General features: G+C 52.2%; 1 protein-coding gene across 1 annotated transcript in view; it reads left to right on the top strand.

The window, feature by feature from the left end:
• COL6A3 (collagen type VI alpha 3 chain) overlaps nt 1–25,413 on the top strand; it is an 83,357-nt gene that overhangs the window by 43,157 nt on the left and 14,787 nt on the right. The window contains exons 12-38 of the mRNA XM_077155540.1: nt 39–376; nt 1,058–1,136; nt 2,102–2,247; nt 3,516–3,608; nt 4,101–4,154; nt 5,294–5,365; nt 6,159–6,185; nt 6,306–6,350; nt 6,469–6,522; nt 7,012–7,074; nt 7,699–7,764; nt 8,247–8,300; nt 10,690–10,725; nt 11,294–11,356; nt 12,093–12,155; nt 13,511–13,573; nt 14,634–14,696; nt 16,514–16,564; nt 16,772–16,807; nt 17,279–17,341; nt 18,567–18,629; nt 19,614–19,646; nt 19,733–19,769; nt 19,874–19,885; nt 19,984–20,477; nt 22,772–22,868; nt 23,508–24,206. Coding sequence (XP_077011655.1) covers nt 39–376; nt 1,058–1,136; nt 2,102–2,247; nt 3,516–3,608; nt 4,101–4,154; nt 5,294–5,365; nt 6,159–6,185; nt 6,306–6,350; nt 6,469–6,522; nt 7,012–7,074; nt 7,699–7,764; nt 8,247–8,300; nt 10,690–10,725; nt 11,294–11,356; nt 12,093–12,155; nt 13,511–13,573; nt 14,634–14,696; nt 16,514–16,564; nt 16,772–16,807; nt 17,279–17,341; nt 18,567–18,629; nt 19,614–19,646; nt 19,733–19,769; nt 19,874–19,885; nt 19,984–20,477; nt 22,772–22,868; nt 23,508–24,206 — 2,964 coding nt within the window. The remainder of the gene's footprint in view (nt 1–38; nt 377–1,057; nt 1,137–2,101; nt 2,248–3,515; nt 3,609–4,100; nt 4,155–5,293; nt 5,366–6,158; nt 6,186–6,305; nt 6,351–6,468; nt 6,523–7,011; nt 7,075–7,698; nt 7,765–8,246; nt 8,301–10,689; nt 10,726–11,293; nt 11,357–12,092; nt 12,156–13,510; nt 13,574–14,633; nt 14,697–16,513; nt 16,565–16,771; nt 16,808–17,278; nt 17,342–18,566; nt 18,630–19,613; nt 19,647–19,732; nt 19,770–19,873; nt 19,886–19,983; nt 20,478–22,771; nt 22,869–23,507; nt 24,207–25,413) is intronic.

The following is a 25,413-nucleotide window of genomic DNA, read 5'->3' as shown; positions in this document are numbered from 1 at the left end:
TCGACTCATAGCTCGTTGCTTGCCCGTCTCTTTTTCAGTCTGTAATCTGGATGTCATTCTGGGGTTTGATGGTTCGAGCGACCAGAATGTATTTGTGAGCCAGAAGGGGCTCGAGTCCAGGGTGGATGACATCCTGACCAGGATCAGCCAGATGCAGAGGGTGAGCTGCACGGGCAGCCAGGCACCCACCGTGCGGGTCTCGATTGTGGCCAACACACCCACCGGGCCCGTGGAGGCCTTTGACTTCGACACGTACCGGCCGGAGCTGTTTGAGAAATTCCAGAACATGCGCAGCCAGCACCCCTACGTCCTCACCGCCGACACACTGAGGGTCTACCAGAACAAGTTCAGGCAATCCTCGCCCAACAGCGTGAAGGTGAGCGGGGCTGCTCTTACTCCAGAGGCTTCCTGGGAAGTGTCTGGGTTTGTCACAGTAATTAGGAAAACCCTGATGTCTGGAAGCGTCCTCGCCCGGATTATTCTTGTGTAAATACTCTCCATGGTTGACAGCATTGGTGCTGTGTTCACGCAAAAGTCTTTCCTAATTGAGCACAGCAGCCCCAGGTGTAATAGCTCCCCCATTTTGTTAGTTTTATGCAAGCTCCAAAAAGGATGAAATCATCCTGGCAATCAGTAAGGAAGCCTGAGTGAATCGAATCTGAGATTAATTCAGGTTTAATTGTAGTCCTACGTACTGCATATTATGTTCCCTATTTATATTTCTCTCGGTGTGTGTTTTCATGTATTGGATACAAGCACACACATGTGATTTTCAGAACTCCCAACACATAAATGTGAGAATGAGATTATCTGCTTTTATAGTCCATGTCAGTTTTGTTTTTAATGGCTCAAGCACTAACCCGTATGCATTTATCTTATACCTTATTGGTTGAATTATATCAAAATCACTAGGAACATGAGAGAATCATTTCTTCACCTTGACCCTCAGTTTCTTATAAAATGAGGATTTGATGAGATAATCTCTCAGTTCCCTTACCACGGTCCGTGACATTTCACTGTAATTAGGACTGGGATTTGACCCACCTTTTGTTTTTAGGTGGTCATCCACTTTACAGATGGGGTGGATGGAGATCTGGCTGATTTACAAAAAGCATCTGAGGAGCTCCGCAAGGAAGGTACACTCTGGCTCTCTAAGCATGAGAAGTAAACCTGGGGGAGGCAGGGGTGCTGCTCTGCTGGAGACAGATGGCGCCCCGGAGAGTCCCCCAGGGGAGGCTCTGGAGAAGCTCCAGCCCCAGCATCTCGGCCCGGCCTGGCCCGAGGCCCCATGGAACTGGGGAGCCAAGGGTCTCAGGCAGCTCGGGTCCCAGCCCTGGGCGCCCGTCTCACAGGCACTCAGACTCATTCAGAGGGCGGCACGTCTGGAAATCGCAATTCACGTGGCTCTATCATACAGCCGAGGGATTATTTTACTGCCAAAATATTGCCGTATTTTCTGTTTGTAGTTTCTATAGCTCACAAATATGAACTATTGAAAGAAAATCCAGTTAAATTATATTGAACAAATAGTGTAATGACACTTGCCAAACTTAAGGGGATTGAATAATACACAGAGATGGCTTTGAGCAGATGTAACGTTTGTTGCTTTGCTTTGGAATTCTGTAGCGGGCTAGCAGAAGTGGTGGCCGGCATTCAAGGCTTGAGAAGAGTTTACGGAAGCATAAATTATCATAAGAACATTCTATTTATTAGTGTACTTTCCCTAAGCCATGGAGACGAGACTGTTACTATTTGACTTGGGAGTGCTAGAGTTTCAATTCCTCCCCCAGCACCCACCCTGGGTGTGAGCAGAGCTTGAGAATAAATGCACAAAAACACGCCATGGGGGTCACGTATTGCATTTATCACAGTAAGTGCAATTACTGACAATCTGAGGCAACATCCTGGGGAAGTCGAAAGTTTCAGTATTTCAGTTTTCCAAAGTTGTCAATTAGTTTCATTAAAAATCTTTTTGTTCCAGGTCAATTTTATACATAAGTTTTTAGAAAGAAAGAAGAAATTCCCCTCCCCCCTCCGAAAAAAAGCCAGGATGTCTCTTGGGGTCCTTAGGGGTCCCTATTAAGTGTGGCTGTCCCCACAGGTGTCCAAGCCCTGATCCTCGTGGGTCTCGAGCGTGTGGCCAACTTGGAGTCGGCCATGCAGCTGGAGTTCGGCCGCGGGTTCACCTACAACAGGCCCCTGAGCCTTAACCTGCTGGATTTAGACTACGAACTGGCTGAGCAACTCGTGAGTCCTTCATGTCTTCAAAATACCCCACTTTTCCTTTGGCATTTCAGGATAGTGGAGTCATTTATTGCCAGGCAAATGGGGTAGGGGGTTCTGGGTGGGTGGGATTTAATTCATTTAATTCGTCGGGATCTACCTTATTGCCACACAGAGATATCAGATATATACAGATAAGCTGGAAAACAAGTTGATATTGCAGCCTTAGAATTTCTTCTCCTCCCTTTTGTAGCTGCTGTTTTAATGGCTTTTCATTCATAAGATGGCTGGTAATGCGAGCGCCACGACAGCCATCCCCTAACAGCAAACAGCGATGTCGGCATGTGCGGGCAAAGGCAGGGTGGGAAAGGACTTCCTTGCCCTTTTCTTAAGTCTCCTCTGGAGCAGAGTTGCCCCTCTGAGGCTTCCTGATCCTCAGTGATTACAGGGTCTTTCAGCTGATGGAGCAGACCCTAAGCATGGCCAAGGTTTGGGCAGAGGTCAGAGGTTTTGGAAGGGCAAAGGTTACTGTGGGAGCGGTCAAGCTGCGCCTTGGGTCCCCGTTCCTTTGCTGATGGTCTTGTAACGGACTCCGACCTTCCTCCTCTCCCACCCTTCTTCTCGGGGCTAGACTTAGGATTTTTTCTTTCTTTCCTTTTTTAAAAAATTAAATTGGGTGGAAAGAGGTGATGGGATGAGTAATCTGGGTCACAGGAGAAAGTGAAAGCTTTAGGAAGCTCATTGCATGAAAAGCAATTGGCAGCCGCCCGTTCAGCAGATGGAAACATACTTTGGGTGGGTGCTTTCCCACCTGAGACCAGGACCTGGGGCAGGAAGAGAATGTCAGAGGTGTCTGATGGGTGTGAGAGGCTCGGGGGACCCAGAGTGTGTGCTGCACGTGGCCGGGACGCAGGAACCACTTGTGACCAGTGGCCCTCACCCTGGGGTTCCCAGGAAGAGCGTGTCATGCGTCTGGATTTCAGAACCACATTCAGTCCTGGCCATTTGAAATTCCTTAGGTTTTTCTATTTATTGCTTAAAATACATAAGTTCTACTTAATGTTTGAGACATGAATGTATGTTGGAAAGTTCTAGAAATAAGGCCCAACCGCCTCCCCCCAGCTGCCAAGGGCTGGATCGTCAGCCTAGGCCAGTCCTTGATTTAATGCCTGCAGAAGCGACTTCATCTGTCCCTGAAAACCCATTTGCGTCAGATTTTGGCCCTTGCGGCACATTTATGCTTTCTCTCTAGGTGTTTCCTGAGACCTGAACTTTGTTTTTCATCTCGGCAGGACAACATCGCTGAGAAAGCTTGCTGCGGGGTGCCTTGCAAGTGCTCAGGACAAAGGGGTGACCGGGGCCCCATTGGCAGCATCGGGCCAAAGGTACTGCTCCCTTTGCCCGGAGGCTGATGCCACGGGCTCATTTCTCTAATACTGTGCCAAGAAGATGGACAAGGGAGGAGAAGAGTGTTTCCGTGGGGGGAGCCAAGGCCTGAGGGCCGGGACGTGGCTGCGTGGCTTGGAGGAAGGTCCCACCGTGTCTGCTCTGTTCTCCCTTTCCTCTAAGGCAATGGCCTCATTTCACAACGTGCTGCTAAGACCAGCAGGTGTCCCAGGCCAGCCCCCTCTGCGCCATGGCCGGGCTGTGGCCCGGGAGCTGGTGGGAAACGGGCAGTCTTGGGTGGAGCAGGCATTGGATGGAAAGGATCATCCCGCTGAAATAGGGTGTGGGAAACCGTGACGTTCTAGGAAGCAGCGTCTTGGTAAATTCTAGCCGTCCTCTCCCGGATGAAGGGGGATTACAGGAGCAATTAAATATAGAACAAAGAAGACCACTGGCAGTGCTTAATGAAGGAACCATTTGCTTTGCGTTAGGGCATTTCTGGAGAAGACGGCTACCGAGGCTATCCTGGCGATGAGGGCGGACCGGTAGGTACAAGCTGTTTCAGTTCTTAGCTTTTTTGGGGGGGCAGTGCATGATCCGGGAATCCAACCCAGGTCTCCTGCATGGAAGGCGAGCATTCCACCGCTGGACCACCCCATTTCTTAGCTTTTTATTCTCCCCTTGTCCTTCACATGTTGGAACTGAATTGTGGCATTCTTAATCTGTTCGGTTTCCATCGATTTTCCCATTGGGAGAAAAATTAATTTCCAGCATCCCTAATTTTGCTCGGATTTCTCCATTACGGAAAATGGCACTGTAATCTGAGCATGACGATTGTGAATATGAGGTACGGGGATTTTTTGCTGTTTGATTCCAGAGGTGGGGATTAATGGTTTCTAAGACCTAGGGCCATTGAGTGTGTTGTGCCCAGCGTCTCTACGAAATGGAGACTTCCCAGCAGAGGGAGGGAACCCGAGCTGGGCGGGGGTGCAGTGGCTACGACCTTCAGGTGAGGTCTCCGTCTGGGTGGAAAGAGGTGATGCGATGAGTAATCTGGGTCACAGGAGAAAGTGAAAGCTGTAGGAAGCTCATTGCAAGAAACGCATTTGGCAGCTGCCAGTTCAGCAGATGGAGACGTGTACTGGGGTGGGTGTTCTCCCAGCTAAACCCAGGTCTGGGGAGGGAAGAGAGTGTCAAAGGGGTCTGATGGGTGGGTGTGAGAGGCACAGGGGACCCAGAGTGTGTGTTGCACATGGGCGGGGGCAGGAACCACATGGGACCCGTGCAGCTGACTGGGTGATCGGCAGGTTTGGGGTCCAGGGAAGGGCAGGCAGGTTAGATCGAGAAGTAGGGCCTTCCAGGGCAGTGGGACAGACGCAGGTCTGAGAGGTGGCCTGGGGACACCAGCGAAAGATCAGCCCTGGGTGGGATCAAGGTCTCTCAGGACGAAGGTGAGACCAGCAGGACCCCGGTGAGTGCTGGGTGTCAGGACTGGGCTCCACTGGGGAAGCCAGGGGCCGGGCCAATGGCCCTTCGCCCCATGCAGGTTCGAGGCCAGGTCCGTGGTGAGGCTGCTGCCGTGGGCCTGGGGCAGGCAGCAAAGCTGCCCTGAGCTGCATGCCTCTCCCAGGGGCAAGGGTGAGGAGAAGCGCGGCCCTGCAAACGCCCTTTTTTCTCATGGCAGGGTGAGCGTGGTCCGCCTGGCGTGAACGGCACTCAAGGTTTCCAGGGCTGCCCCGGCCAGAGAGGGGTCAAGGTACTCCGGGGGGTGTGGGATGACCCTGAGTTTGGGGAGGGGACCAAGCATCCCAGGGGCTCAGGGGATGTGGGGAAGTTCCAGAGGCTTCTCAGGTCCTGGGAGAGGAGGGCTGGCAGCTACTGTGCCCCGTGCTGTGCTCTGAGCTGTGTCCTCCACCTTGGGCCCCCAGAGCCTCCTCCTGGAAGGCAAATGGGCTGGCTCAGCCGCGCGCCCACAGCTGGAAGCGAGCCTGCGCATGGAGACAGAGTCTCCCATGGGAGCCTGCAGCAGCTGGGGAGCGGCCACAAGGAGAGGGTGTGGGCAGGCGGGAGAGAGGGCTGTGGCGGCCAGGCGTCAGCTGGATGCTTTGGGAGGTTCTTTGATAGGAGATGCTTGAAGTCAAGAGCTGAAGCACTGGGCCTTTCTTTGCTGATGCAAATGAAAGCAGATGCTGAGAGGAAAGTCCATCATGACACGAAGCTGTGAATGCTACAGAACCTACCTTCGGCAGCCTTTGGAGCCCCTTTCCCCGGCCTCGAGGGCACCCCTCATGTCCCCCAGCCCCAAACCCCCCAGAGGTCCGGGGGTGCAGACCACCGAGCCCTCAGTGCCAGGCAGATAAGCTTTATAGCCGCCCTGTCTGTCGGGGAGAGAGGAAGCCACACAGATGCCTGTCTAGCCCTGTGGGTTCAGACACAATGGCAATAAAAATCCAGCTGGGAGGGGAAAAAGCCCTTGTCCTAATTTCCCTCTGGCTGGCAGCCTTGCAGAAAGCGAGAGCTAATGGCCTCCCCTTTCCCCCTCTTTCCAGGGCTCTCGCGGATTCCCAGGAGAGAAGGTATTCGAGCTCGTTTTACTCTCCTCCCTCCCTCCCTCCCCAACTCTCCCCCTGCCCTTCCTGTCTCTCTGATTTACACTTTGCTGGAATGTCTTTATCTTCGGGTTTTCTTCCCCACAGGGTGAACTGGGTGAAATCGGGCTGGACGGGCTTGATGGTGAAGATGTAAGCGATTTTCCACTCTCGGTCCAAACTGCCTTGTGTTCTGTTGGTCCCAGCGGCCAGCCCCTGAGTCTATGGTGGCACTTGTACCAGGAGTAAGATTTATCATTGTTCTTGGCAGGGGGACAAAGGATTGGCCGGTTCTTCTGGAGAGAAAGGAAGTCCTGGAAGGCGGGTAGGTCTTTTTCCATAATGTTGCCATGATGGGAGTAATAGCAACATTTCACTTTAGGGGAGGTCTCTTTCTTTTACTCTTGTATGTGAAGCCCGCTTCCTCCAGGCAGCCTTCCCTGCCTACCCCAGCCGCCCCCATCCTCCTTTCCACGACTCCCCCTCCCCCCACCCAGCATCCTCTGGTCCCAGGTCAGCTTTGACTCATTGCATTTTCTTGTTTAGAGGGTACAGCCCATAGGGTAGAGACTGAGGTGGTTTTGCTATAATAAATCCCAGTGGCTGGCACAGAGTGGGGTGCCAAGAGATATGCGGGTTGAAGGATAAGTAAGAAGTATCTGGAAGTGATTTTTACCTTCATGGCAATTGGGTAAACGGTACACAAAAATTCTGTTTAAAATTCATGAATTGGAGAACATGATTGTAAGAGTTGGATACAAATTTGAAATCGTAGCTAATCTTTAGCCTTCTCCCCTGGTTCTTTTTTGTTTAGGGTGACAAAGGACCCACAGGAGACAAAGGAGAGAGAGGAGATGTTGGGATTCGAGGTGACCCGGTGAGGAAAAGCTCCTTTATGACAACCTTCGACCTGAGGCAGTGGGGGAGGGGTAGGCGGGATAAGAGGAAATACTTTACTCTTTGAGACTGATTGGAACTTGTTGGTAAAACGTGCGCTGGGCGCCTCCCTCCCACCTCGGGCTTGCTGGAGGTCTGCTCTTTCCCAGCTGCCGGTGGGTCTAGTGCCAAAGACCTACAAGTGCCTCCAGAAGGCGGTCTCGGCACACGTCCACTCTGCTTTTGGAAAAGAGAAGAGGTGGCCCCTCTTTCCTGGGCCCATGGCTCTGTGAAGCGTTTTGGAGAGGGGGCACCACGGGTCAGCCCCTTTCCCTCCGGCCGCCTTGATGGCCCAGCCGGGCAGCAGCGAGCCACGTCCAGAGGTGCCTGCCGAGGCGTCCTGTCCCTGGGGAGGAAGGCCGGCCCCCTGTTGGGGCTCTGAGTGGCTTGTTGACCCCGCGGCCAGCTCTGGCAGAGTCGGATGGCTGCTATCGGGGTGGACTGTCCAAAGGGACTCTCCCCTCAGAGCCCTACAGTGTGTCGTCACACTGACCACCCAGTCCAGGCAACGGTGGCCTTCCGTGCACACGTGGCTCGTTTCCCTCATCCGTGTTCTCGATTCCAGGGTGATTCAGGAAGGGACAGCCAGCAAAGAGGACCCAAAGGGGAAATCGGTGAAATTGGCCCCATGGTGAGTGCTCCTGTCTTCCGAGACTCCCCTCAGCTGAGGGTTGGAGGAACAAAACTCCCATTGGCTTCTCAGCATTCTCAGAGGCTGTGGAGCCAAACCTGACAGCTGGGGGGCGAGGGGGACCTCCTGTAGACCAGCGCGAGGTGGGGGGGCCAAGGGCTTGGGCCAAGCGGGACTGGGGTGCACAGGAGGGCCGTCTCCAACATGGGATCTGAGCAATCCCCACAAAAATGGGGCCCCCTTCTCTGCAGAATGTGGCGCCTTAGGTGTTTGCGGGAGGTGCCTGTTGAGCCACAGTCTTGTCACGGTGTGGATGTGCTGAGCCTGGGGCATCACGCGACAGGATGGCGCTGGACGCTGATTCTAACAGACCTTTCTCTGCATGTCGGGCAGTTTTCAGTAGCATCTGTGCAATTTCCCAGAGTTAGATACCCCTTTCTGCAGACGAGAAACTCACGTCAACCTTTTTTCACCCACATCAGGGTCTCCCTGGGAGAGATGGACTACCTGGAGGGCCTGGAGAAGCTGGGAAGAATGTGAGTGCCTTTTGGGGTGCAGGGGGGCTCTCAGGTGTATTTAGCAAGAACCACACAAATCTGCCAAAGGTTACCTGGTGCACAGTGAGTCGGCACTTCGTATGTAGGGTGCTTAATGGATTTATGAAAGCATCGGCAACCATATCATGCTGCTTGGAGAACTTTGTTTTTCTTATAATTCGCCCTGTGTGCTCCAGTTCCACTCCCCTCCCCCAATCTTGTTCCTCAAAAAAAAAAGGAAACTATTTTAAAGAATAACATCTTTGCTGCTTTCGAATGTTTGGCTGGGTTTTATCCCACTAAATATTTTCAAAATCCCAACAGAAATACCAGGGGAGTGAGGGCATACGGGGCAAGGAGGCTGGGGGTTGTGTATTTGTGGCCATTTTATAATTGTTTGGGTTTTATTTTGTGCTGTTGAAACTCAAACAATGAAAGTAGATTCAGTTTCTTAGTTTATTGCATGTTGCAATTGCTCTTTCATTCATTTTGGAAATGTCTGCTGCTAAAGAGCCCACTGCATGCCTAATCCTTGAGTCTTGCTGAAGAAATGCTAACGTCAAAGTGACGTAGATGCTCCTGATGACGCCATTTGGAAGCTTCCAGAACCAGGACACAGAGAGTGTGGTTGATGGCTGGGAGGAGAGGGGTCTGTGAGAGGACGCTGTGTCCCCGGGGCCTGGAAATCCTCCCGGACAGAGGTTCCGGGGCTGGTAGGTCCTCAGGCAGCTTCCTGCTCAGAAACCAGCAAAGCACAAGGACGGAGACCCGGGCAGGTCAGGCGAGTGCTGGGCCCCTCAGCCACTTCCCACACGGCTGCAAGGCTGCAGAGCGGGACTGGTCAGTCAGAGGGAATAGTGACAGGAATGCTTCTTGTGGCCGGTGTGACGGTGGCTCAGTGGCAGAGTTCTCACCTGCCATGCTGGAGACCCTGGTTTGATTCCCGGTACCTGCCCACATAAAAAAAAGACGGAATTCCTCTCACAGGAAGACAATGATATACCACGGACAGAACTTGGCTTTTTAAATTTAGAAGAAAGCTTGAAGTTTTACAATGCAATTCTAAAAGATGCGAGCATTATTTTTGAATAAGGATCTTGAACTATAAAATGAGAAAGGACTGAGGAAACACCCACCCATCGCCACCCTGCGCCGTTTCAGCTCAGCTCCTGCACAGCCACGACTTCCTGCGGAGCTGAAATGCAGGGATGCACCACATCCTGCTTTTTCATTCTGTGTGTGCAGTCGAAACTCGGACTTGAGATCAGAACCATCACGTGCCCTTTGCAGGAGGGTGAGGAGGCCATGTGGCCTGCTCCCCACCCTCAGGACCTCAGTGGTCCAGCTTCACGCCCGGAGGAAATCTGTCCCTCCCACGGGCTGCTTCGTCCTTAGAGCCTCCGGCCGGGTCTTCAGGCCCGGGCAGTGAGTTCCTCCTCGCCAGCGACCTCTAAGACTCCAGGAAGTCCCCCTGGGAGGGGCTGAGGGCCAGGGAGAGTCACTTTGCAGAGGAGGGGTCCCTTGTCCATAGGGGTCCGTGGAAAGAGGCTGCCCCTGCAGTGAAGCAGAATGATGAAATGGTCACCCCAGAAGGTCTCCGGGCTGGCTGCGGGGAGCAGGAGGCCTGGATGGTGAGTGGATGCGGCAGCCCGACCACGCCTCGGGACAGAGCCGCGCTGTGACCGTCTGGGAAATGCCAACTCCCTACCTGGGAAAGACCCACCAGGGCATTCATGCCTCCCACCTGCCACACGGCAACTGGCAGCGGGTGGGGCTGAGCCGAGCGCCTCCTGCAGTGAGCCCACTTTTATGTGAACTGAAGTTCTGCTCCGGGGCACCAGGGCAGATGCTGCCATGCCCTGCGTCCTGCCCCAGGACTGCCCCCGGACTGTGGGTTCACATTTATGCATTTGGATACTGTTCTTCACTGAGTATGTGCTGTATTTGGCCAGGCTACCTTGGAGAGTGTGGGGCTCCCATCATTATGAATGGATTTCCTTACTTCTCGCTACAGTCAGGGAAACAGAAGAGAATTAGGTGGACACCTCGTCTCACACCCCGTCTTTGAAATTGGGTGGGATTGCACAACCAGAAGGAATCATTGTTTTGCTTGGCAGGTCTGAGATCATTCTTGCAACTCCTGTCTGGGTGATCACCAGAGGCGGCGACAAGCCAGAACTTGCCGGGGACGTGGGGCGGGAGGGGGCAGGACCTTCCCAGGGGGGTCCCCAGGCTGGGCCAGCGCAGGGCTGCTGGCACGCCGTGGGCCCGTGGGACGCGTCCTCGGAGCCGGCAGGCAGGGCGCGGGCACAGGGCCAGGGACCGGGAACCCACCGTGGCCACAGGGGCCCTACCGCCCACCCTCACGCTTGTGTCCCTTCTCTTGCAGGGTGGCTTTGGCCGGCGGGGACAGGCAGGAGCTAAGGTGAGAGCCCGTTTATCGCCATCACGATTGACCTCGCTGTGCTCGCAGGAGACAGTTGTTCAGACGCCACGTGCAGACCAGCACACGTTTAAATCACCCTCTCCCTAGGCTACACCCACGCTCTTGTGGCTCAGCAGCAACCCCCATCTTTTCTAGCATCTTTGCACATTCCGCTTCCTCTCCGTGGACCCATGAAAATGGTTGACGGCAGCGCTGGGGGGCAGCGCTGGGGGCTACAGGGTCCTGGGGTCTCATAACCTGGCAGGCATCTGATCAGCACAAAGTCAGAGCCCCTTGGTGACTCCATCTTCCCACCCGTGGAAGAGAGGATGGGAGCTAAAGCATCCTTATCTCACAAAGATGGCCTACAGAAAAGGCGAGGCAAAGGGGAGGCAAATGTCAAATCACAAAGTAACACCCAATAACCTTGTGTGAAATGTCTCAGAGGTTGTGTCACCCTCCTGTCGCCACCTCTTAGAGCTTCCTTGTCCAGAAGTGGTTGTGGCACAAAGAGCTGACACTGACAAAAGCCATGCTGAGCCCTCCCTGCTCATTCTCTCATTTCCAGGGCAACAGGGGAGGTCCAGGCCAGCCGGGCTTCGTGGGAGAACAGGGGACCAGAGGGGCGCAGGTCAGTAGCCCCCACACCCCCACTTGCGGGCCTTGTGAGGTTTTCCAGGTGACGTTGCGTGTGCTGTGTTTAATGACGGTGAAATTCACAGATGACACAGTTTGCTGTTTTGAAGTGGACAGTCCAGTGGCATTTAGCACACTCAGCAGGTGGTGCCGCCATCCTGCCTGCTGTTCTAGCACATTGTCATCTCCCCCAAAGGGCCCTCACCCCCACTCAGCAGCCACGCCCTGCCCCTCCCATCCGCCCGCGGCTTGCTGTCTCCATGGGCTCACCTTTCCTAGGTCTTCGTACACACAGACTCATACAGTACGTTTCCTTCTGTGTCCCCTTGTTTGCCTTGGTGGGTCGTGTTTTTGAAGCCCATCCGTGTTGCAGCGTTTATCAGAAAGCTGCTCCTTTTCCTGGCTGACTCATGGTCCATTGCAGGACAGTCCACACTCCTTTTATCTGTTCCTCTGTCCACAGACGTTTCGGCTGTCCCACCTTTTGACTATTGCGAATAGTGCCCCCCTGCACATCCGTGCACACGCACCTGATGGGCACCGGCCCCTTGCATTTCCTTAACTCTCCCGTTCCCGCCGTGCGCTGAGGCTGTTCTCTGCAGCTGCCACAGCAGGAGCGTGCCCCCGCGGCCCTGCCTGCCTGGACGCAGAATCCGGGCTCTGTGCTCCGGGCAGGTCGGCAGCGGTGCCTGTCCCGAGCACTGCCCTGATGTGGCCTCTCCCTCCCCCAGGGCTCAGCTGGCCCCGCGGGCCCTCCAGGGCTGATTGGTGAACAAGGCATCTCCGGGCCACGGGTGAGTCTGCCCCTCTTCCACCTACATGTCCTGAGCCAAACAGACATGAGACCCAAGGGGGCCTGAGGGAGCTGAGTGTTTCTGGGGTGACCGTGCCGTAGCTGGCTGCCCCCTTAGCCTGCCTCCTGGGTGGCACAGCCTCTGAACCCACCTCAGGTTCACGGGCCTCACTGTGACACCTCTCTCCTTGGTGCCCCAGGACCTCGAGGCCTCAGTTCTGTTCCTCCAGATGCAGGTCAGCTGGGGTGGTGAGCAAGGAAGGATGTGCCTCGGAAGTCTTAGGATGGAGCTGTGTAAAATCTCATTGCATCTGCTAAAATTCTCAGATTTTACTAACACATTTCATAATTGGCCCCTAGCGATAGCTCCTGTGGTTAGGCATTTTGTGTAAGGAGTTCCTTGTCCTCAGATTCAACACTGATGACATTCCTTAAATTTGCCATGAGCTCAGGCATCTGTCTCAGCAGTTAGCTGTGAACGAACAGAAACACGTCACTCCCGAGCTGGAAGCAGTACCCAGCCCATGTGTTCCAGTTTCCATCTTGCTTGATATGATATTGAGGACGCAATCCTATCAAGTGTTACAAGAAAATAATGATGACAAATAAACTGGCAATGATCTGGGCCATTGCTACGTAAATGCCCGAAACTGTTTCACAATCATAGCAGGAAGACTCACCTAGAAAACCCTCCCATCTGGAGGTGTAATAAATTTTTATTTTTAAAACTTTTGTATTTTTTAGGACATTTACTTAAGTTCTCAATAATCAAGGATTTCAGAGAATGTAGGTGCAAAATCATTGAAACGGTTAACTAAAAGCCCCAGAATCATTTATGAAGTTTTACTTTCCCACCTTCTATTGCTTCTGATATGTGCCAGGGCCATTTCTGGGCTATAAATCCTGCCCAACCTTGAAAGGATGATTTTCATTCACTGACTGTTTCATCCGCTCAGCATGCATTTCCATACCAGTATACAGCAGGTGCTCATTGCGGGGGATGTGGACAGAAAGGGGGAACGAAGTCCCACTGAACCCAGGCATTTGTCATCTAATCCTGGAATATGCACATCAATATCTGCAAAATGCCTTGGTTGGTGAAAACCAGTGCTGAGGGGCTAACTAATCTTTTAAATCTGTGCAGCTTCTCGTAGGCTTCCACTTGTGATTCTATTTGAGTCTGAAGCACTGGGGGGGGGTGCAGGGTGCCGGAGGCTTGGAGACAGGAGGGGTCCCTCCCCCCAGGGACCCTGATCGCAATGCGGTGGGGCGGGGGGAGGGGCAGGGTCCACCCATGCCTTTGCCTGGATGGGGGCACGTTTCCCTGCCGACCTCCTCTCCTTTCCTCTCCTCCAGGGAAGCGGAGGCACGGCCGGGACTCCTGGAGAACGCGGCCGGACGGGGCCCCTGGGGAGAAAGGTTGGTGGCACAGGGTTGCGCTTCTTCTAAGAGCAGACACCACCAGGCCCCTCACTCGCCTCGCTCTCCTTTGTCAGTCTGTCCACCTGCTTCACGTGGACAGCCCTGTCCTTACCACTGGTTTTCCCCACCCCGACCTCCCCTGTTGAGGTCACTGCACATGGCCAGGGGGCTCAGTGGGTTAGTTCTGCCATTGCCAGAACATTCCATCAGCTGGTGCACCTGACCCGCTTGTGGGATAGCGGGGCACCCACTGGGCCTTTGGAGCTGGTGGGTGGCCTTTAGCCTGGTTTCCAAGGGAACCGAACACATGTTTAAGAAACGGCGATGCACCTGAAGCCGCCTGCGTGCCGCGCTGAGATCATCGATGCCGCCCAGACCCCCGATTTTTGGGGGGTGACAGCGAGTTTGTTGAGAAGTTGTTATTTGTGAAGATAGTAAGTTGTCTGAGAAGTTGCTTTCCATAAACCTTGACAAAAACGTCGATATTTTTTCATAATGGATCTGAAAAGACAGCATATTTCCAATTATCCTCTTAAGAAATGCGCTTAGCATACATGGCACCTTGAGGTCCCTTTTTTCGAAGTGGTCTTGTTTAAGCCTAGAGAATGATTGTGATGGTAGTGAAAGCAGCAGGTACCACAAACGCTTCCTTTGATCCGTGTTTAGATCCCTCCTCGGTGTAGGAAGCGTGTCCACGGGCATTCGAGCAGTGGCTTTGCCTCAGCGGCAAGGAGGGTTTGATCGCCAGTGTCGATGCCCACCCTTTCTCAGGTCTTATCCGCCCACTTCCCTCCCTGTTCCCCTTCAGCCAGGCCCCCCCCCCCATGGTAATGAAGAGAACGAACACAAAATTTCCTAGAATCTTTTCCAGGAGTCCACACCCGACTGTTGATATTTAAAAAAATCATTTCATCAAAACCTCAAAGGTGAGGTGGGGGAGCCTCGGCGGCTTGAGGCAGCACCCTTCGGGCCTTATCACTGATGCAGGTGGGATGTGAAGTCACCTTCTGAACGAGCTGTAGGCCCACAGGCGTCTCGTGTTGTTTTTCCTGTCCAGGGCGAGCCTGGGGCTCCAGGACCAAAGGGAGGCGCCGGGAGCAACGGCCCGCGTGGGGAGACGGTAAGGCCAGAGGGTGCCTCATGAGAGGAGACACGTGGGCTCAGCTTGAGTCCTTGCAAATTGGGGACGTTGGTGTTTCTAACATTCCTTGTTTGTTAGAATAAAAGCACATGCACAGTGTCTAACACACAATTATCTCACATTGCATGTAGGTTTCACCTCCATTAGTTTTTTAAAAGACTTTTTTTAGCCAATACTTTAAATAATTTGGAAATCTTTAAATAAATCTTAGATTATTGAAGGTGCATTGGATTTATTAGACAGTGGACGTCAGAGGCTCGGGATGGAAACTGATGGTTCTATTCTATTGCACTAAATGTTCTGTAGAATCTTAGGATGAAAGCTTAAAATAATTCACTTTAAATGAGGTGAGTTTCATGAAAAGGGTTTTTGTAGTGAATATCGCCAATGTCGAGATGAGAATATTGAAAACTAGGTGACTCGATTTCTGCCTCTTGTCTCAAGATTATATGGAGGATATAATTGAAAACATTGAAACCTGCTGCTTATAAACAACAAGTACGTTTCATTTCGTTGAGAGTTCTCCAGTTTCCTGAATGTGGAGATTTACCAAAGCTCAAAGCACCTTCATTTTAGACTCTGCAAACATTTTTTGAGCATGGCCTATTGGAGCTTTTTTGAAAAGAAATAAATGTCCTTGGGTTCAAATGAGATTGGATTTGACAAGATTTCAATCTAGAGTGAAACAGTTTCTTTGGAATGAGACATTCTGGAAACAGAAATTATGGCCCCAATAACTCATTTTTCAAAATGTTATTAGAAAACCTCTAAACGGCCACTAATAATAACTTCACACTATGCACTTCAATGTAAGAAAAATAAAACCACAGCACATTGGGGATTTATTCTAGAATGAGTCACTATACCCAAAAACTACATAAATGGGCTGGGCTGATATGTCTGTTATAATCCAAACATTTGAAATATTTTTTTCTTGTGCTTGAAACTTTTCTCCAATTAACTGAAGCTTTAAAAAATGTATTTCTGTTACTGTTAGTCTCAGAAGCAGGGCGGAGAAAGTCAGACTTCGAAATCTATTCAAACCATTAAAGGAAATCTCTTCATGCTTCTGTTTCTATAAATTCATGGGTAACAGCTGAAGAAGACTTTTAAAAACATATGATACCCACTTAAAATTGTGAATTGACTAACTAGTGCATTCCGTACTTGCTTTTGAGACATTGATTATATTAAGCATACATTAATCTCATTCTTTTGAGATGATTAATACTGTCTAGTTCTGAAGGCCCTCACCTGTGAGAACAGTAGGGACAGGTTTGGGGCAGGTGTGTGGAAAGGAAAGTGGTCTAGAGGGGAAAGCACGGAAGGGAGGGGAGGGGCCTGGGGGCGGGGAGGCAGGTGCGACCTGAGCACAGAAGCCCCCGGAAGACCCGAGGACTTGGTTCCTGTCTGTGTTCTTGTTTGAAGTCAAAGACTCAGAAATGTATAGAATCCAGGTGGCCTTAAACATTCCTTCCAACTCTAAGATTCCCTTGTATCGATGCGATGGTTGTACCTGGAAGCAGTACCTTTACCCCAAGCCACAGTAGTCTCTCCATATGTTTAGTGCACCGGTGCCATTTTGCTGAGAGGTCTCCTAAGCCCCCACTTACAACCTGTTCTCATGTGTACCTGGAGGGCGGGGGAGGAGCCTCCCCGGGCCCCTACTTGGCTCCTGAACCATTTCAGGGACCCCAGAGCCCTCTGTGAGGCAGTAGGGCAGAGATGCTTTGAGACAGAGACAGCTGTGGGGTGCCGGCACGGCGGCTGCAATAACGCCATCTTTCCACTCTTAGGGTGATGACGGACGAGACGGTGTGGGCAGTGAAGGACGAAAAGGCAAAAAAGTAGGTGTTGGCTGCGAGTTCTTGTGGGCTCAGAAGACAACTTCTCACATGGGGCATTTTGGAAGAATTATTTCTGCGAATCCAATTGTATCAGAGCGATTTTTCTATTTTGATGACTCTACAGATTTTTTTCGCATCAGGAACAATTTGTTTGAAATGAATTTGATTTGGAACCATATGCTAAAATCATTTATTCATCTTTTATAGGGAGAAAGAGGGTTCCCTGGATATCCAGGACCAAAGGTAAATCTCCCCCTTGCGGTAAAATATCACTGTGTCCCATGATAATTCCAGGGTGTCCATGGACTGAACATCAGCATATCTCGGATCTGGCCTGGGGTTTGCAGCTCACTGAACAATGGCCCTGGGAAGTCTCTGTCCTCTCAAGATCCAGCTCCCCATCTGTCAAATGGACAGGACAGTACGCGGTTATGTTGCTCAGGAGGATTAAACGAAATAACATTGCAGCAAGACTGTTTTCTAATTGTAAAATGCTACAGTCTCTGTTTTTACTGTCCTTGGTTAACTGAAGTGAGGCTGGATCTGGAAGTGCCACCAAATGCACTAGTAGCCCACTGGGAAAGCAAACGAAAGTTCAGTGCCTGGCTGTCCTGGAAAAGTGACCCAGAAGCCTCCTAGTGTTGCTGCCTGGGAGCCCGTGAATGAACCTCCCCATTCCAGAAGGTGATGTTTGCTTCTTGGCTTCCTTCCCAGGGGACCTCCGGTGAGCCAGGGGTCGATGGAGCCCTAGGACCCAAAGGGATCAGAGGCCGAAGGGTGAGTGTGCCCGCTTACTGCTGCAGGTGGGACGTGAGAACCCTGTGTGTGCTTCATCGCTGAAGCCACCATTGCTTCCTTGAACATTATCTTCCTTGCAACCTGGCTAGGGATAGTACTGGGTGGAGGGAAAGGAATCCAAAGTCTCAGGTCAACTCAGAGAAGCATAGAATCGAGTTTCCATCCAACTCTCTGGTTGAATGAACCTTTGACTGTACATAAGAATGATACTGAAAACTATAAGTGGCTTCTTTTTAGTTTTAGTGCACCAATGCCACTTTGCTAAGGGAGTCCTTTAAGAGAAGCACTGATAGACACGATTTTCCTTTTCACCTGGAGGATGGAAGAGGGGCAGTAGGTTCCTCCAGTACCTCGGTCCAGAGACATTGCAGATATTCCCAGGCCATGTGTAAGCACTGTGCATGGTCTATGGCTGTCCTCCTTCGGCGATGCTCCCTTTACAGGTGGGCCTGAGTGCCTCTCCTGCTAACAGTTTTCAAGTTTGGCTTCCAACATGGCACCAACAAGGCTGAAGCCTTGGAGTAGGTTCTGTTGGAATTCTGAGCAGCCACCCTGGGCCATGCCTACCTCATGGTGAGGCAGTGAGGGTTTCTGAGGTTCGCCAACTGCTCACCGGGATGCCAGATTCAGCCCCAGCTAATAAGACTCCTCTCCCATAAAGTCCTCTTGGTCCTGGATGAACCTCTCCAATGGGCGTTGCTGACTCTGCTACGGTTGTACTGAGTCTTGAGTTGCGGTCTAGATACAGGTAAAAGTTGCTGATAGTTATTTTTAGCCTGAAACAGTTAAAAAATAAAGCCCCCCATAATCATCCTGTTAATCTGTTCAGTGAAGACAATTGGACTAGATCATTTACTCCTCAAGGTAGAGTTTGAAACACTGAATTAGTTATCTACCCTGACCAGCTCTCTGATCATCGCTGGCTGCCGATCCTCCTGTGCACCACGGGCCATCTCATCAGTGGTTCTTGGGACTGGTCTTGACCTGCCAGAGAACACAGTTGTGGGAGATACACGTCAGCTTTGCAAGGTCAAAGCTCCCTACTCTTGGAGTCAAGAGACCTGGGAGCCCCCTTTAGGGTGGGAAATCACTCATGGTGATGGAGAGAGTTAGACCAAGTCACCTCTCCTCTGACGTCCCACTGCAGGAGTCGCGATCTTCCACCTCCTGCCATAATTCAGCACTCCTCACTCTGCCCCTCTAGGGAAATTCAGGACCCCCGGGACCTGTTGGACAGAAAGGAGACCCTGGCTACCCAGGCCCATCTGTAAGTACTTCCGTGCCTCCAGCCGAGCCACCTGGGGGCTTTGTGGCTTCATGCGTGTTGCCTCAGAACTGCCTCCTTTCTGCATAGAGAAGGTGTGCTGTGGCTTTTTTTTTTTTTTTTTACCACTTCCTTTCTGATACCCACAATGGGGAAAAAATTGTGGCATTTTAGGGAAACAAGAAACTTTTTTTGAAAAGTTGTACGTGACACGTGTAGTCTAGGCAGGATTGTAATTTGCCTTTCTAAGTTCCTGGTATAGGTTGGTTTGAGGTTGGTGTAGAGGGAAAACAAAAGACAGTAAATTTAAATGCCTCCTGCCTGCCTCCGTCACTCCAAGAAGGAAAGGAGTAAGGGATCAGCTCAGTTGAATCCAGGGAGAAGGACGCTGAGGTAGCTTAAGGCAGTGAAGTGCTGAGTGGGGAGCATTGAGCCAGGATACTGCAGGAACCCAAGTGGACAGACGTGGCCTGATGAGAGGACCCCGGCTGGCCCATGAGCCTAGTGCTGGACTGTCAGGGCGGCCGCACTGCTGCGGGTTTACCCTGGAGCTCCTCCGAGGGGGAACCCAGCTGAGATGCTTCATTCATGAAGGTGAAGGGTTAGCCATGTGAACCGTGGTGGCCTTCGCCATCCCTCCTCAACAGTCTGCAGGAAGCCGACAAGGGAAAGGAGGCTTTCTCTCCGGAGAAGTGGCATTTAGACTCATGCTTATACATGTGATTCCTATTGATTGGATGTGGAGCTATTTGGAAAACAAATTGCCTCGCAGGGGAAATGCTTTTGCTCCCGAGGCTGCTTTTTTTTTTTCTTTTCAAGCAGTAAAGTCAAATTTATAAGGACAGTCAGCTATTCTAAATGATCAAGGTTTGCCAAAGCCCACCGTCACTTCCTTCACCTGTTTCTGTGGGCCAGAGGCAGTGTTTGAAACCCCGCCCCCCCTGCACATCTGCAGCGTTCCTCAGCCTTCTCCCCCTTGATTTACAGGGTCACAAGGGAGACAGGGGCGACTCCGTCGATGTAAGTTGTGCACACCCCCAGCGTGAAGCCGTGCCTTGTACACCTGCCGTCTGCTCTCTGTACATGTTCTTTTTTCCCTTTCACAGCAATGCGCTCTTGTCCAAAGCATCAAAGACAAGTGTCGTAAGTACCCGATTTTCTGTTGTCTACAACAAATTTATATTTCTACCTTTGAGGTTTCCACGTGGTAGGCGTGCCGCTCACTCTTTCCTCTGTTTCATTTCCAGCTTGCTGTTACGGTAAGTTGACTGCACTGGTTCCACTTTCTTCTGAGGAAAGGCAATTCCCTTTTCCATGAGTCAAGTGTGTCTTTGACTGCCCCCTCCCTGCCCCCCAGGACCCCTGGAGTGTCCGGTCTTCCCGACAGAACTGGCCTTCGCTCTAGACACCTCCGAGGGGGTCACCCAAGACCTGTTTAGCAGGATGAGGGACGTGCTCTTAAAGGTGGTGGACGAGCTCACCATCGCCGAGAGCAACTGTCCCCGGGGCGCCCGCGTGGCCGTGGTCACCTACAACAACGAGGTCACCACGGAGGTCCGCTTTGCGGACTCCAGGAGGAAGTCTGCGCTCCTGGACAGGATCAAGAACCTGCAGGTGGCTCTGACGTCCAAGCAGCCGAGCCTGGAGACCGCCATGTCCTTCGTGGCCCGAAACACGTTCAAGCGAGTGCGGAGCGGCTTCCTGATGCGGAAGGTGGCTGTTTTCTTCAGCAACAGACCCACGCGGGCGTCCCCACAGCTCCGAGAGGCGGTGCTCAAGCTTTCGGACGCGGGGATCACGCCCCTGTTCCTGACCACCCAGGAGGACCCGCAGCTGGTCAGCGCCCTGCAGGTCTGTGCCCCGCCGGCTCCGCTGGCGGCCCCGTCTCCTCTGGGCTCCCAGACACAGCCGCACCCTCCCTGCTGGACTCGTACCCTCTGGTTTCTGAAAGGGTCTGACGAGGCTGGTCCAGTGGAGGACATCTCTTGTCAGATTCCCAGATGTTATAGTCTCCCAGGCTGCTCAAAGCAGCTACCATAAAATGGGACGGAATTTATTAGCTTACAGTCTGAGGCCAGTATATGTCCAAATCAAAGCATCATCAAGGTGTTTTCTTCCCCAGAACTGGCTGCTGGTGACCCTTGGCTCCTCTGCCACATGGCAAGGCACCAACGTGGCACCTGCTGGGATCTCCTTTCCCCCCTTCTGGGTTTCATTGCTTTCAGCTTCTTGCCTCTGTGGCTTTCTCTGTCTCTCTCTGTATTCATTCCATTTATAATGGACTCCTGTAAGAGGATCAAAACCCATCCCGAATGAGGTGGGTCCCACCTTCACTGAAGTAACTTCATTAAAAGGTCCTTCTTATAATGGGTCCATAATTGTAGGAATGGACTCACTTTAAGAACATGTTCTTCTGGGGTACACACAGCTCCTGACCACCACCCCAGGTCAGCTTTATGTCTCCAGCACTTGACTCACATCAAAACCTCTGCACCTGATTCCAACCAGGACCCTCCTTACATTTTGACAATTCTTGCCAGAGAGTAAACCCTGTTTCCTTGTTGACCAGATCAAGATTTTCACATTGGTGGTTACCTTCTGTTTACTAGCAGGGGTGATAGTCTGACTTGTTCGCCTTGTTTGTGAGGTCCCTAGAAGTTTGGGTTCATTCTGGCTCCTCCCTGTGGTGACAGCACATCCAAGACGGCCTCAGGGGCTCACTCTGAGCTGCTTAGGAGCCCGTGCTGGACAGTGACTTCTCAGAACAGGTTGGGGAGGTTTGCATCATGGATCTCACCGTACAGATGAGAAGACCTTGGATTAATGAGACCCTGGCCTGTCAGCAGATCATGTGCTATCAACACCTACTCCACTCTACCCCAACCAGCCCTGGAGGAGAAGCTCAGGGCTGGCACTGCAGGCCTTTCAGTCTCTTAGTGATGCTCTTGAAACATGAATGCTCCCAGCCCTCCATCTGTACCGCTGTTCTAACCCTTCTCCAACCAGGCTGGTGTCCATGAGTCAGTCTGGGGAGAAGCCCAAGACCCCTTGTTATTTACTTATATAAATCATTTAATTATGACAATCAATCAATTAATAGTCAGTGCCAATTCTGCTAGGTTCTGCTCAAGGCATGCAGATGACGTGTGTGAAGGGAAAGCGCCCAGCCGGGTGACCAGGGATCAGGAGGCCTTGCCTCCAGTTCCAGTTCCCCCACCTTGCCAGCTTGGCACATTTAATACAATATGGTCACGTCATTCTCACGTCTCAGATTTCTCAGCGATACATGATGAGCTGGGGTGGCCCAATCCCTAATGTCTCCCCTTCCAACATGGATATTCAATGGTTTTGCCATGGCCCGTGACATCAGGACGCAGTGGTGTTACTGCCACCATCTCTTGGTGGCTTATGAGCTCGTGCTGGACATTGACTTCTCAGAGCAACTGGGGCACACAGAGCCCCGGGGCTGGGAATCCAGCCATCAACTTGGACCCGAGGCTCTTGGACATTTATGGGCATCTTCTCTTTCATGAGTCAAGTGACCCAGGCCCAAACGTGCTTCTTAGTGGCATAGTTTCAGCAAGATTGAAAAAGCACGCAGTCAATCATTAGTGATTGTATGCTGGGCATGGTGATGGACAGGGCTTTTATAATCTATGAGGAGTGATTTCACTACTTGCTTTGCCATCTTTCTAGACCTGGGAGAGCAGTAAAAGGATGAAGCTAGCATTTGCTAGCAGCTGTTATTACTGCTAAAAAGAATATTGATTAGGGCCCCACTATTTGCTAGAGGACGTGCCAGGCACTTTGCTTACATTACCTAATTTTCTTCTCCAAATGATCCTATTAGAAAGAGATCATTATCCCCATCTGGAGCTGCGGAAACTGAGCCCCAGAGAAGTTAAATATTTTTGCTTCATTCAGGCAGAAAGTGCAGAGATGGAATTTGAACTCTAACTCATCTCATCAGAACAAAACCTGAGTTTTTCTGTTATATTCAGCCTTCCCACAACCTCTGTCCCCAAGTAACCCAGCAAATAGAAGACATGGGTCTACTGGGAATTTGTTTTATTGTGTGGGCTCTGTTTGTTTCTCCCTGTATTCGCCGTGTGCATGCCTCATGCCTTTCCTTTTGGTTAACCCAGATCAATAACACGGCCGTGGGGCATGCGCTGGTCCTGCCTGCCAGGAGGGACCTCACTGATTTCTTGAAGAATGTCTTGACTTGTCACGTTTGCTTGGGTAAGGCTCTTCTCTGGAGGGAAAATCTGCCCAACTGGTGTTGCAAAAAGTGAATAATTAGGGTCTGTATAAAGAGCTGCAGTTACATCAGGATGAACAGAGCCTTGCGTTTACCAGCATAAACACCACGTGTGTGCTGCGAGTGAGGCCACGGTGCTGAGACTCGGCCTCACACTCATGCTTAGTGTGCACCCACACGGGGCACAGAGTTTCCTTACTGAAGGTGGATGCCCCCCCAAAAAAGGACTTTGTCTTAGATGAGAGAACGATTTGTTTTACAAACAACAAAGCAGAAAGAGGGCTCTGCCTAAGTGTGACCTTGGAGTCCAGAATTTAAATGTCCGGCTTTAGTGATTTTGCTAGAGCACCATTCTCCAAAGAGTGGCAAAGAAATAAAGTGGGGTTTTTTATTTAATGCCAGTACCATCATATAAAATCAAAGATTTTCGTGTACCTGTTCATCTCATCTGATGAGTGTTCGGTGATGAAAACTGAATTAGGGTGAGCAATGGCAGTGAGACAGGAGCGGGTTTCTACACTGGGTGACAACTGGAACTGTCTGGTGCTCCCGGTGAAGGGAGGCATGCGGCGCCCGCGGTGGGAGTTGCAGAATGAATGAGCCGCTGTGTTTGCTTCTAGATATCTGCAACATCGACCCGTCCTGCGGGTTCGGCAGCTGGCGGCCTGCTTTCCGGGACAGGAGGGCGGCGGGCAGCGACGTGGACATCGACATGGCCTTCATCGTGGACGGCTCCGAGTCCACCACGCTCTTCCAGTTCAACGAGATGAAGAAGTACATCGGGTACCTGATCCGACAGCTGGACCTGAGCCCAGAGCCCAAGGCCTCCCAGCACTTCGCAAGGGTGGCGGTGGTGCAGCACGCGCCCTACGGGCCCGAGGGGAATGCCAGCGTGCCGCCGGTGAAGGTGGAGTTCTCCTTGACCGACTATGGCTCCAAGGAGAAGCTGGTGGAATTCCTCGGCCGTGGGATGAAGCAGCTGCAGGGAACCAGGGCGCTGGGCAGCGCCATCGAGTACACCATGGAGAACATCTTTGAGAGCGCGCCCAACCCCCGGGACCTGAAAATCATGGTCCTGATGCTGACGGGCGAGCTGCAGAAGCAGCAGCTGCAGGAGGCCCGGAGAGCTATCCTGCAGGCCAAGTGCAGGGGCTACTTCTTCGTGATTCTGGGCATTGGCAGGAAGGTGAATGCGCAGGAGGTGTACAGCTTCGCCAGCGAGCCGAACGACGTCTTCTTCAAACTCGTGGATAAGTCGTCGGAACTCAACGAGGAGCCGCTGCTGCGCTTTGGGCGGCTGCTGCCATCCTTCATCAGCAGTAAGTCTGCTCGGGCTGCCAGGGACCCTGCTCCTAGCGTGGTGTGAACTCGCTCCCTCGGCTGTCAGGGACGGTGGGGGGGTGGGGGCGGCACGGGCACGGGCAAGACAACCAGGTGCCAGCGCTGACTCGGTCATTCATTCAGCCGCATGACATGCTCAGCAGTGCATAACACTGCCCACTCCCTCAGTCATTCAGGCAGATGTGCCTGGGCACCTCTTAGCGATGTGGCACGCTCAGGGGCCCTGACGGTTTCCAGTCCATGTCAGCAGATGGGTCAGCGCACATTTATTATTCAAGACAGGTCGTAGGAGAGGCGCATCCCACAGGGCAGTCAGAGACGCACCACAAGGGTGTGGTCTTGTCTGGGGCTTGGCCCCTCTCTCGGGCCTCAGCGCCGCCATGACAAAGCACCCCAGGCTGGGTGGCCTAAAACAATAGACATTTATTGTCTCTTGGTTCTGGAGTCCCAGAAGTCTGAAATGGAGGTTTCAGAAGAGGCGTACTCCCTCTCAGGTCTGCGGGGAGGAATCTGCTGCGTGCTCCTCTCTGGCTCCTGTTGGTGGCTGGCCATCCTTGAAGTCCCTTGGCTCCTGGCCAACTCTATCCACGCCTCTTTGGTCACAGGCTGTCCTCTCTCTCCCTCTGTGACTTCTGTGTCTCTTCTCCCCGTCTCATAAGGATACCAGTTATATGGAATGAAGGGCCCAGCCTACTCCAGTATGATCTCATTTTTACTGCCTTCATTTCGTCAGTAATGACCTATTTCCACATTAGGCCACGCTCTGAGATACTGGGGATTGAGGCTTCAGCACGTCTTTTTGGGGGGACCCAGTTCAAGCCACCAGCGCTCATGCTGCCGGAGGTCTCGGGGCCCTTGCCAGTGCGGCTCTCCCTCCTCAGAACGCTCTCCACTCTGGCTCTAGCAGCAAATCCTCACTTGTCTTTAGTGCCCAGCTCCCAAGAGCCTCTGCCTCCCATGGGCCTCCCCACTCCCCAGGCCTGCTCAGCCTGACCAGACCCGAACCTTCTACCAGGATGGACTCTTGGCCTGGCCATAACTGGTCAGGGGTTATGGGTCTGGGGTTCTGTAGATGATGCGTTCCTGGAGCAGGTGTTAAGTTCACCAGCGTACACCCCGCTCCCCACCCAGAGCCCAGCACAGAGGAGGTACGGGGCTGTGTTGAACAAAGGAGGGAGATTTATA

The sequence above is a fragment of the Tamandua tetradactyla genome, chromosome 3 (genome assembly GCF_023851605.1).
Source record: "Tamandua tetradactyla isolate mTamTet1 chromosome 3, mTamTet1.pri, whole genome shotgun sequence".
NCBI lineage: Eukaryota > Metazoa > Chordata > Mammalia > Pilosa > Myrmecophagidae > Tamandua > Tamandua tetradactyla.
Note: the sequence above shows the minus strand (reverse complement) of the source record. Positions and strands in the feature narration are given on the sequence as shown.